Consider the following 13440-nt stretch of genomic DNA (forward strand, 5'->3'; position numbering starts at 1 on the left):
GAAAGCCAATATGCATTGTACACAAGGCCACTGAATATATGTAGATTCTGCAACTCTTTCTAATCAGGAAGGACACAGGGTAGAGGGCACAATGTCTTCAAGGAATTTTATTTAGGCCACTGCATTCCAGACGAAGAGCCAGCACAGTATAGCAGTTTGAAGGTTGGACTGGACTTCAGGAGAAAGGATTCTGAATCCCTGTTTGGCCACAGTCACCCACTTGAGGAATTCATACCCTTTAAGCATTAGAGGACATCTCACCACGTTGAAACAGTAGATGTGGCTCTTAATGAGACATGCCACATTATCACAGGATGTCTACGCCCCACACCACTACAGAAATTATACTGTTTATCAATAATGCGCCATCAGACATCCGTTGAGAAGTAGAAGCCAATAATGAAAGGACCAAGGCAGTAATATCTCCAGCCCATTCCTGTTCAGATATCAGCCAGCATGCCAATGCCTTAAATCAAGAAATAGCTTTCTAAGACCTACAGAGATAATTGCAGGAACACCTCAGCAAGCGAGAGTCCAAAAGTGGCAGGTGAAAACCCAGAGCCTCAATCCATGGCTGATACTGAATGAGACTCCCTCCTGGGCACACAAAAGACTCTGCAATTTGGAAGGAGATGAACAGAATGTCCAAACCTTAAGAAATGGGGCCACAAAACGAAATCAACAACATGTGAGTGTGGAGAAGAGCAAACCACAGACCACCTATTACAATGCAGCCTGAGCCCAGCCACATGCACAATGGAGGACCTTTTCACTGTGACACCAGAGGCATTCCAAGTGGCCAGCTATTGGTCAAAGGACATTTAGTATCACGCCAAGTTTGTAAGCTTTGTTTGTGTTTTTGAATCAATTGCAACTGTACCCTCAATTCGCTTCTGACATGATAAATAAACAGCATTAGAGGAAGATAATGGCAAACTTCCTTGGAACAAATCTTATAAAGAAAACACAGGATAGAGTTGTAATAAGTTTGAGGGACAGAGAGCTTCATCTATGCTGATGATCGTGCCATTACCGCTCAAGCAGGGAACTTTGAGATGGTTGAACAGAAGCTCTCTGAACTCTAGGTGCTCTTACCGCCTACTACAGGGAAAACCAGCTGATCCCTAATACATCTAAAACACAGACATGTGCTTTCCACCTTAAGAACAGAGAAGCATCCCGAGCTCTGAGGATTACCTGGGAAAGAAACCCACTGGAGCATTGCAGCGCACCCAAATACCTGGGAGTCACTCTGGACCGTGCCCTGACCTACAAGAAGCACTGCCTGAACATCAAGCAAAAAGTGAGCGCTAGAAACAATATCATGCGAAAGCTGACTGGCACAACCTGGGGATCACAACCAGACACAGTGAAGACATCTGCCCTTGTGCTTTGCTACTCCGCTGCTGAGTATGCATGCCCAGTGTAGAGGACATTTCACCATGCTAAAATAGTGGATGTGGCTCTTAATGAGACATGCCGCATTATTATGGGGTCTCCTACTCCACTGGAGAAATTACACTGTCTAGCCGGTATTGCACCACCTGACATCCGCCGGGAAGTAGCAGCCAATAGTGAAAGGGCCAAGGCAGTGACATCTCCGGCCCACCCTAGTTCAGATATCAGCCAGCACGCCAACGCCTTATATCAAGAAATAGCTTTCTAAGATCTACAGAGACACTCGCTGGAACACCTCAGCAAGCAAGAGTCCAAAAGTGGCAGGCTCAAACCCAGAACCTCAATCAATGGCTGATACCAAATGAGAGACTCCCCCCCCTGGGCACACAGAAAACTGGATGACTTGGAAGGCGCTGAACAGACTGCACTCTGGCACCACGAGATGCAGAGCCAACCTCAAGAAATGGGGCTACAAGGCGGAAACCACGACTTGCGAGTGTGGAGAAGAGCAAACTACAGACCCTATGTTGTATTAAAAATGTAATACAACTGTCTGGTTGCTCCTGATACGATAAATAAATAGTTTGAGTTAGCTTGAATACATATAACAACAATCCCAAACAGAATTTCCAAAGGCACAAAAATGTGAGACTGCCAGGATTAAAAGACCGCATCTAAAGGAGTCTCTTTTGTGGACTGTGTCTATATACCATGTCTCTGGGGAAATTCTTTGACTGCAATGAGAGGAGGTCCCTCCAGTCAGGAATTCTAAAGACATTCATTGCTGAAGGTTTAAATTTTATCCCCATTTCACAGCTTCTGCCCAAGCCCCACAGATAAGTTAAAACCAGAGCTTTCATTCTCAGCCTAGACAGAGTACTGCATAATTGCAGGCTTAAGTGTTCCACCGTTAAGGACAAGATGTCTTTGTCAATCATGCTCTTGAATTAGTGATCTTAACTGTGTGGAGTCATGAAGTGAGTCTCTTGTTTAGCTGCTTCAGATTGCCAAGTCCTTAAATAAATGTCAAGAGAGATTTCAGCCAATGAACTATAGAACTCCTAAACCTGTCAGAAACAGAAGGTTGTCATGTGATGATGATGATGTGGCAATCATGCGGAAAGGCCGCATTTAGGATATGGGCATGGCTATGCTAAAAATTAAAGAGTCAGGATCTTCTGGGTAAAATCAAGTTGGATTTTCAAAACCAAGGAGGTTGCACTTCCTTAAAACTCCCTTAGGATAGAACAACATAATCAAAAACACATTTTTAAAAATGCGAAATTATTTTTGTGCACTATGAGTATGAATGGGGTTTTCAAGACCAGAAAGTTACATCATAAAGTGACTCATAATTAGGTGAAGCCTTTTCTTTTTCAATGGGCCTTTAGGAGTTGCCTGTTTGCAAGGAGAATCTGTCGCATTGTTTGTATTTTGTGAAACGAAGAACTTACATGGCAGTGTTTTTGATAATCCTTCCTTGGTCCATTTTTTGTCCGATGCCATGCACAACAAACACAATGTGAGTCGTTGGCGATGGCTTGTCCTCTAGCGTGGCTTCTTCAACGTAGCCTCTATGAAGCCTTGTTCCACTGCTTGAAGCTGTAAAAAAGCAATATGCATGGCTTAATTCAGGCTCAAAAGGCCTCTCTCCCTTTATTTTCTGTGCTAAGGAGTCTCTTCCACAAGTCACCAGGCAGAGATGCTTTTGAACATTCCCTTTCACACACACATTCACTCTTACAGACCTCTTATTAGAAAAGGGTGATTTATTTGAATGGCTAACTCAGTAAAACTGGTCATTTACATCTTCATGCAGATTAAACTAAACCTATCTATCTATCTATCTATCTATAAATGCTCTGTGCATAATGAGTACCTTAAAATCAAAAGAACCAATGAATGAAATCACACCAAATTTGGCAGCAAAACGTCTCACAAGACAAAGAGTGACCATCACTCAAAAAATTATGATTTAGTCATTTGGGAGTTGTAGTTTCTGGGATTTACAGTTCACCTACAATCAAAGAGCATTCTGAACTCCACCAACGATGGAATTGAACCAAACTTGGCACACAGAACTCCCATGACCAACAGAAAATACTGAAAGTATTTGGTGGGCATGGGCCTTGATTTTGGGAGTTGTAGTTCACCTACATCCAGAGAGCACTGTGGACCAAACTTGGCACAAGCACTCAATACGCCCAAATACGAACACAGATGGAGTTTGGGGGAAATAGACCTTGACATTTGGAAGTTGTAGTCACTGGGATTCACAGTTCACTTACAATCAAAGAGCATTCTGAACCCCATGAAGGACAGAATCGGGGCAAACTTCACACACAGAACCCCCATGACCAAAAGAAAATACTTAAGGCTATCCAATCTAACTCCCTTCATCAGGGCAAGAAAATGTAATCAAAGCCCTCCTAACAAAGAGCCATCCAGCCATAGAGATATAGTATCATAGATATAGATATAGTATCATAGATTTCAAAGTGACCCTTAAAGAAGGACAATGATATCTTGCATGTTCCAGAGTAGGCAAACCAGACTCTCTCCACATCAACACTGACAAAGAAACAGCAAGAAATACTGTTTACCCACAAGCAGAAAGAAATTACATATATTAGAAACCAACACTTTCTCATTACTTTATTTTCCAGATCAACAGACTGGGCCACAGCAACGTGTGGCAGGGGACAGCTGGTTTCTAATAAGTTCCAACTATTCTTTTGGTCTGTTGTTTGCTCCTATGAGGAATTGTACATTACTTGCCCGCAGCCATACATATTTCTGACAAATATCTCTGTCTCTGAGGCTGGGTAGTTGGAAGTCAATTACAGACTTCCAGATCAACACAATGAGCAATCAAAGAGAGGAGCAAAGAGGCTGTGTGTCTGGCCAAATTACTCATTTATGACTAAGGGGTATCTACATTGGAAAATTAGACCAGCGGGTTGTTGTAAGTTTTTCAGGCTGTATGGCCATGTTCCAGAAGCATTCTCTCCTAGCGTTTCGCCTGCATCTATGGTAGCCATCCTCAGAGGTTGTGACAACCTCTGAGGATGTCTACATAGATGTAGGCGAAACGCCAGGAGAGAATGCTTCTGGAACATGGCAATACAGTCTGAAAAACTTACAACAACCCAGTGATTCTGGCCATGAAAGCTCTCAACAATACATAGTTTGAGACCACTTTGATTATCATGGCTCAGTTCTATGGAATTGTAGGAGTGATAGTTTGGCAAGGCACCAGCACTCTTTGGCAGGGATGGTTAAAGATCTTCACAAACTACATCTCCCATGAGTCTATATAGCCCTTGAGCTAGGGCAGTTAAATTGGTGTCATTCTGCATTAATTCTACAGTGTAGATGCACACTTCATTTACTAAAGTGAGATATAATTATCCAAACCAGACCAGACCATAGGTGTGTCTTTATAGTGTCATGTGCTATTGAAGTGAACTATTAAATAATAATAATAATAATAATAATAATAATAATAATGTTGTTGTTGTTGTTTATTTATTCAGTCGCTTCTGACTCTTCATAACCTCCTGGACCAGTCCATGCCAGAGCTCCCTGTCACCCGTGGCTACCCCCAGCACCTTCAAGATCAAGCCAGACCCTTCAAGGATACCATCCATCCACCTTGCCCTTGGTCAGCCCCTCTTCCTTTTTCCTTCCCTTTTCCTCAACAAGTTTCCTGTCTTCTCATTATGTGCCCAAAGTACTTCATCTTTGCCTCTAATATCTTTCCCTCCAGTGAGCAGTCGGGCTTTATTTCCTGGAGGATGGACTGGTTTGATCTTATTATTTTATCTTCTTGTGGTCCAAGGCACTCTCCGAATTTTCCTCCAAAACCACAGTTCATAACAACAACAACAACAACAACAACAACAAGAATAACAACAACTACTACTACTACTACTACTTTATTCTTATAGCCCGTCACCATCTCCCCGAAGGGACTTAGGGTGGCTTACAAGACATAAAAGTAAAACAATTCATTAAAGCAAAAACAAAATTAAATTAAGAGCAAAGTAAAATATAACAATCCAAATAAAACCATAACAATATTTTGTCCTCCTGGGCTACACTGGAAGAAGAACTGTCTGGGCCGCACATAAAATACACTAACACTTCATGAAGCATTCCATATTTTTGTATTTTATCTGTGTATATTTGTTATATGTATTTTAATAGTGTTTTGTTTTAACATGCTGAACCCTATCTTGAGCCACAAGGAGAAGCATAGAATCAAAGAGTTGGAAGAGACCTCATGGGCCATCCAGTCCAACCCCCTGCCAAGAAGCAGGAATATTGCATTCAAATCACCCCTGACAGATGGCCATCCAGCCTCTGTTTAAAAGCTTCCAAAGAAGGAGTCTCCACCACACTCTGGGGCAGAGAGTTCCACGGCTGAACGGCTCTCACAGTCAGGAAGCAGGTAACAAATAAATTATTACTATTCTTATTATTAAGATAGCTGATGAATGACATTGCAACAGAACCCTCTTCTTCTTTACTTTATTGGTTAACAGTTTTTTTTTGTTTTTCTGGCCAAAATGTTTCCAAATACAATGTGAACTGTGGATAATACTCCGATATTTGTAGACATTAGAATGCTCTAATTAGTTCATTCTGTTCCATTGTAATCTACAAAGTTCACGCTTGAGAACTGTGTAATCGAGTTACAAAATAAAATGCATATAAATAAATAAAATCTTACAATGTTATAAGAAAGTTTACCATTTTTTTGTTGCAGCATTCATAGCTGTCCTGGGTCACATGTGTTCCACAGGCTGTGAGTTGGACAAAACTACACTAAACAAAAGCATACGAGTCTACACTGACTATACAATGCACTGCATTATATGGCAGTGTAGATGGGCCCTCTGTCTTTTTCACACCACCTCAGGAATGGTTTAAAGACAGCCAAGAAACAGCATGCCAGAGTTCGTATTAGAGGTTAGAACTAGCAAGCAGCAGTCACTTTTCTTTCAAAGCTTTTCTCGCTTGTTGTTTTTAACATTCTTTTCCTGTCTTCCTAACAAGGTTGATCCTCAGGGTGGCTTATAAATAGGTTTTATATAATTCAAAAGTATGCTTTCAAAACAGATGATAACACTGCAGTCTAAAAAAACTAAAATATATGTAACAGCACCGGTAAATAACACTTACAAGAAAAAGAAAGTCCTGATTTGATTCAAGACAGCTTCAAGAGAACAGGACAATATTAGCCTGGTGCCAACTTTCACACAGTTCACATAATAATAATATTTTATTTATATTCACATAATAATAATACTTTATTTATTTATATTCCACTCTATCTCCCCAGGGGAAACAGAATGGATTACAACATACACAGATAGGCATACATTAAACACCTTTACTACAGTGGAATAACAGTTTTTTTCCAAGTAAGGAGTGACTTGAGAAACTGAAAATCCCTTCTGGTGTGAGAGAATTGGCTGCCTGCAAAGACGTTGCCCATGGGGCACCTGGATGTTTTACCATCCTGTGGGAGGTTTCTCTCATGTCACCACATGGGAAGCTGGAGCTTACAGAAGGGAGCTCACCCCGCTCCCCAGATTCGAACCACCAACCTTTTGGTTAGCAGTCCTGCCAGCACAAGGGTTTGACCCAGTGGTTCTCAACCTGTGGGTCTCCAAGTGTTTTGGCCTACAACTCCCAGAAATTTGAGCAGTTTACCAGCTGTTAGGATTTCTGGGAGTTCAAGGCCAAAACATCTGGGGAGCTAAAGGTTGGGAACCACTGGTTTGACCCACTGCGCCACCGGGGCCTCCATGGAATAACAATGACACACAAATACACAGAACAAATACACAGCACTTCCCCTTTTGTCTCCGGCTTCATAATCCACTTAACTACAAAAATTGTGTAAAAACAGAGCAGTTATTGTCCATTTTTTGGGTGGGGAACCAACTCCTATTTTAACAGCTTTCATATAGTGTATAAAATTTATTATTATTATTATTATTTATTTATTTAGACAATTTCTACCCCGCCCTTCTCATCCCCGAGGGGGGACTCAGGGCGGCTAACACAGGCAACTATTCAATGCCAACAGCATCAAAACAACAATATAAAACAGCAATATAAAATCCATTACATAACAATTAAACGGTGATATTAATTAAAATTACATAACCACATAGAACAGATCACATAATCACAGGTCATAAAGCCATTTCCAATTTTCAAACAATCCTATTGTCCGAATTCAGTGCCGAAAGTGCTGCTGTGCCCACTAACCAAAGACCTGGCTCCAAAACCACGCCTTTAGTTTTTTCCTAAAAGTAAGGAGGGAGGACGCCGATCTAATCTCGCTGGGGAGCGAATTCCACAAGCGGGGGGTCACCACTGAGAAGGCCCTGTCCCTCATCCCCACCAGACGCATTTGAGACGCTGGTGGGACCGAGAGCAGGGCCTCCCCAGTAGATCTTAAATTACAAGGTGGAACGTAGAGAGAGATACGTTTGGATAAGTAAGCTGGGTCGGAGCCATAAAAACACCTGTTACAAGTTCTAAATTCTCTATAGACTAGTATTTCCTACACAGAATAAAAACTGGGGGTGGGGGGTGGGGGGGGGGGGTGGGGATGAGAATGTTTTGTCAAATGCACAAAAATGTAAATAGTCTTACCTTTGGAAAAACCCAGCTTCTGTGTGACAGTCCTTGCAATTTTAGAAGTTGTTGCATCACTGTAGAGATACACTTCATCCACACTGTGCCAGTCGACATGGTTGCGACTCAGCTTCAAACTATGAATGGCTGCAGCAAAAAAAAAATACTGTCTTTAGTTAAAGGAAGGTGACACAGGACCTCTCACAAAGCCAGGAAGATTAAGAAGCCAGGAAGGGAAAAGACACAAAAGCAAGCATGTGGCTGTGTGTATTCTATGTATCTGCATGCTGCCTGCAAGTGTAATTTGAAAGATCCTAGCTTAAAGGACACTGAGTGGGTGTCTAAGGTCCCTTACAAGTCTGGTAATGTTGATCCATCTTTGATATTGAATGACTGATTTGACTGATAAAATCTCAGAAACCGGAAAGGTGAGACAAACTTCCTTGTTCGGCTTGATTTTCTCATGTTGCACTTCACCCTTTCAACACAATCCTACATCATCATTGTTAAAATCGACAGTTAAGTTTATGTAGTTAATGATATGTCAACACTGTTCTCTCTCTTTTTGTCCAGTTATTACATGGACAGAACTAGAAAGAGCTTGCAGAATACGCAGCAAAAGAGGCAGACTATGTATTTTAAACAGGCAAATGTCTACATTCAGCAGGGGTGTGCATTTAATAATTTAGAACCAGGGAGGATCTATTCAGATATTTCCCTTCTTTTCCTTCCCAAGTAAATGTCTGGAGGAAGCATTACTGTACAGAATCAGGAAATCTCTTTTGACGCACATGGCTGACTGCATTTCTAAAAAATCTGGTACCTTCATCAAGGTGCTTGAAATATTTATAGCCTAGTGCAGTAATTCCATAGCAGAACAGAGTGAAACAAGATGACTCATCTGTGTAGCAGACAGGAAAGGCTTATGTGGAAGGGTTCTGGAGCAAAAGCAGAGAAGACGGAGCATGGAAAGGCAGCCTTGTGTGAACAAGTCTCAGAACATGCTGATAAAGGTCTAACACTTAGACCGTGTTTAATGGAGTGCTGAACTAGATGTTACAGATATTTACACACAAACAACTCTCTGCTGGCTCATTCCTCTTTTTCAGGAAAAGGTTTTGGAGGGAGGTAAATGTGGAGTTAAGAAATGGAGAAACTTCTTTCCTGCCTGCTGCTTCTCCATTCCAAACCTGCATTTGCATTTCTAGATTTCTAAATGAATGCTTGTCTTGTGCTGCTAGGACTTTTTGTTTATTATGTGGCCAAGTGCTGGAAATGGTATGAATGATAAGGATTTGTAACCACATCACAGTCAAGCAAAGGACAAGTGTATTAGTACTAAGCAACTAGTCTGAGCATTATGTATGTGTTATCCAGCAAGGAGGTAAATAAGCCCACCAAGTGGAGACATAATGGCTGTAGCAAAGTAGAAATGACTGGCTATCCAACCAAGTGTGCAGCAGAAGAACTGCAAAACTTATATGTGTGGTGCAGAGAGACTATGAGGAAGAAATTGGAGATTCCATCTGAACATTAGGAAGAACTTCCTGACTGTGAGAGCCATTCAGCAGTGGAACTCTCCGCCACAGAGTGTGGTAGAGGCTCCTTCTTTGGAAGCTTTTAAACAGAGGCTGGATGGCCATCTGTCAGGGGTGCTTTGAATGCTTTTTTCTGTTTCTTGGCAGGGGGTTGGACTGGATGGCCCATGAGGTCTCTTCCAACTCTATGATTCTATGATTGCAGGTATCTGCCTTTTGACAGGTTAATCACAAGGGGGCTTCTTAATGGATAAATCAGGGACATGCCAGGCAATTCAAGACAAATGCAGGGCTGCCACAAGAATAAACATGCCCAAGCAGTGGCAACAATGCACAAAATTCTATCTCATTAGATTGCCAATTGATAAAGGATAGAAAGGTCTTGACATCTACTTTGAGAGATTTTTTTAAAAATCACTACACAATTTCTAGCTATTCTACTCCTTGTTTCTTTCACACAAAGAGGGTGCAACTATTTATATTCATGAACTAAACAACAAAACAAAACAAATGAAATAAACTTTGCAAAGTCTATTAGTAAGGCAAGACCAACAACCAATACCCATCCCTCTCTGTCCCTTCAGTGTCTTTATCCTTCACCACACTATTAATCAACTACCAAACTCACAATTTTTGTATTTTGTCTCTTTTTTTTTTTGCTTTGTTCTGTTAGAAATGTAATATAATCGACTGGTTGCACTGACACGATAAATAAAAATAAATAAATACCACACTATTATCTTTTTAAAAGTCCATTAATGTATTCTTTTTAAAATATAGTCCTAAAAGGAAGTTGACATCAGGCAGAGAGAGCGGATATAAATAGTTTCAAAAAATAAAATTGTCTCATACTATGCACACAAGGCATTTGATAGCTCATTTCATTACTCTATGTAAAAAAAAAAAAGTGAAATAAGGGGTTGAGACACAACAATGTGACAAAGCAATTTGAGCAAAATAATCTGACCAAGTTTCTAAAAGCAGTCCTGCATTCCCAAGAGAATGGGATCATTTCATTTCTAACATATAAGACATATAGGGAGTGTTTTAGATTCCTAATGGATTGTTAGTACACGTTTATTAGAGCATTGTCAACCTATGATTTCCTCTATGGCAATGCACTGATGATTTCATGGCGCTCCACAATGCTTTTGTCCTCCTTTCCCAACTTTGGAAGAGAAGAGTTGTAAGCATCATGCAGAGGGAAGCAGTGTACTTATCTACAACACTACACCAAAGATGCTAGCTACAATGGAAAGCTTCCTACAGAAGAAGAGAAGAAGACAAATCTGCAAGTACTGTACCTTCGGACCGTTTGCGTTTAAGCCCTGCAGCCTCTGCATTCTCTTTATATCCTCTCCATTTGAACAGAGAATGGAGGGAGAAGGGAGGGAGATGGTAGATAACTAAAAGCAAAAACACTGAGCTTCAAAGTGAAATTTTGAAAAGGGGCATCAACAGAATTTGCATAACACTAGTTAAAATAAAGGATGAATATAGAAAGTAATAGAAAAAAAACACAGCAAATAAATTTTAGTGAGACAAATGGCATTGGCTTTGTGGGAAAGTCAATTGTTAGTAGTTTCATTGACAATACGATTCCATGAAATGCTTAATGGTGAAAATAAGATTAAATGCAAAGCACAGAAAAATAACAGGCATGCAACAGGAAGAGAAACAGACTTATCTGGTACCTCTTAGTTTGCAGAGACTTAAGCACACAACTGTACTGGAAATATAGTAATGTGCAGCTCTAAAACATGGCCTCGAAATGCCCGGTAACCTAAGAGGTATTGCTAATTTCCCCTTCCATCCCACTCTCTGGCCAAGAGAAAAGGCCACTGGTGACTGGATCAGCAGACGTTGCCTGCTGTTCAGACCCTCACAAAAGAAAGAAAGAAACACCCCAGCATGCATTGTCTATAACAAGCCTTCCATTCCTGAACAGCACTGGAGTTTCCCTGTAAAGGCAACTGCAAGTCCACTGTGAAGTTTCCAATACTCATTGTATAGCTTCCAAGCCATTCAATGAGGAGACTGAAGAAAAAAAAAGTGACACCCCTTGAAATCACTGTCTGCGGTTTGATGGACTTACCTTACCCTTACAGGCAGATGCCAGTGCTGTTCAGTGTGGAAAGGGACATCACAAGGTGAATGAATGCTGTGGTATCTCACAAGTGGGAAGTTAGGGATCAAGAGGAAGCTGCGGTGCCCCACCTAAGAAACAGGAGAACAATAAGCACCACCAAGGTCAGTCGGGAGTCAAGCCTATTTGAGACTTAAAGATGGAACCATTACAAACAAAACACCCTAGAACAGCCACATGATCATTCAGAGAGAGAGAGAGAAACATGGTGGCACATTCCCTGTCTCCAGACATACAACACATAACACTAGCATTTGGGAAAACCAATATATTTTGTTTTACTAGGTTCTTGTGGGTTTTTTCGGGCTATAGGGCCATGTTCTAGAGGCATTTCTCCTGACGTTTCGCCTGCATCTATGGCAAGCATCCTCAGAGGTAGTGAGGATGCTTGCCATAGATGCAGGCGAAACGTCAGGAGAAATGCCTCTAGAACATGGCCCTATAGCCCGAAAAAACCCACAAGAACCTAGTGATTCCAGCCATGAAAGCCTTCAACAATACATATTTTGTTTTGTGTGTCATGTTCTGAACTCTGCTGTCTTCAAAGAGCATAAAGCTGCAGGAAAGGCAGAAGAGGAGGGGAGCAAAAATAAATAGCCCTCTAACCTAATGATGGAAGAGGGAGAAGAGTGACAGGTTTTCCATGCACACGTGGGTGACCCTCTTAAGATACAACATTCAGCGGGTCTTCACAGATTCATCCTTCTTCAATTGTGCCTTGCAAACAATATTCCAATTGTTCACTGGGCAACTGCATGCTTTGCAACTCTCATTGCAAACTTGACCTTGGTTACTGGGAAAAATAAGTATGATTGTCCTGAAACAGAAGGGCATCGGAGCTACTTGTTTGCAGAGGAAGCTATACCTTAAAACTGCTTTAGTTATTACTCTGAGCTCTTTCAAAACAAGGCATAGCCAGGCAGGTAAATCACGCAGACACATATGGAATCTCCTATGGGCAGGTCAATTCTGACTTTTTCACAATACAGCAGTTCATCTTTAGATTTGAGGTAGACAAAGTAGGGACCGTGTGATTGGCCATTTCTGCCTGCCTGCCAGATCACAGCTATGTAGAAATTTCCAGGGGTGGAAAAAAGAATTACCTACTCCGCAAAACTTAGGAAAGGGGATTCCAGAGCTCTCTTGGAAGTTGCTCACCCTGTTTTAGTTCCAACTATAACAGGCTATTAGATCACTGCTGAATAATAAGCCAATCTTCATATTCCCAATATTTTCCTCTGTAAAAGGGTAAAAATATATTATATTGCAATATTTCCCCTCGGCTCTTATTTCTAGGTTTACCATACTTCTGGGGCAGAGAAAAAGCCAGAACATCACCTTTTCCTCATAAACTCTAGTTTGGTCTGAGATTACCCAAAACCTTTGAGAAAATTCTGCTGTAGCAATCAACAGATGAAATCCAAAGTTATACAAGTGGAAATATGTTTTCCTTTTACCTTCCTACATGCCATCAGAGCAGTTTCTGTGAGTAGATACAGACAGGTGCACAGGAGAAGGAAATTGCCCCCTCCTCATTACACCAACAGTTGCAGTGAGATCAGTAGGAAGACGTCCTTAGCCAGTACCCAAGGGAATTTCCCCCCATCATTTAACCCAAGGGTTAACATAACTATGTAGGAAATTCTTATCAAAGAAGGGATTGTTCTGCATTTCTGGCACTGAAACTTCAGACCTGATGAT

The 13440-nt window shown here is 41.2% G+C and overlaps 1 protein-coding gene across 2 annotated transcripts in view; it reads right to left on the reverse strand.

The window, feature by feature from the left end:
* DDHD1 (DDHD domain containing 1) overlaps positions 1 to 13440 on the reverse strand; it is a 65038-nt gene that overhangs the window by 25255 nt on the left and 26343 nt on the right. Inside the window, exons 3-5 of one of the 2 annotated variants that reach the window (XM_060753129.2) lie at positions 10898 to 10999; positions 8074 to 8202; positions 2853 to 3000 (exon numbers count right to left, since the gene is read on the reverse strand). In XM_060753129.2, the coding sequence (XP_060609112.2) occupies positions 2853 to 3000; positions 8074 to 8202; positions 10898 to 10999 (379 nt within the window). The remainder of the gene's footprint in view (positions 1 to 2852; positions 3001 to 8073; positions 8203 to 10897; positions 11000 to 13440) is intronic. The other variant, XM_060753138.2, reaches the window with a different exon arrangement.

Source organism: Anolis sagrei, chromosome 1 (genome assembly GCF_037176765.1).
Source record: "Anolis sagrei isolate rAnoSag1 chromosome 1, rAnoSag1.mat, whole genome shotgun sequence".
Classification (NCBI taxonomy): domain Eukaryota; kingdom Metazoa; phylum Chordata; class Lepidosauria; order Squamata; family Dactyloidae; genus Anolis; species Anolis sagrei.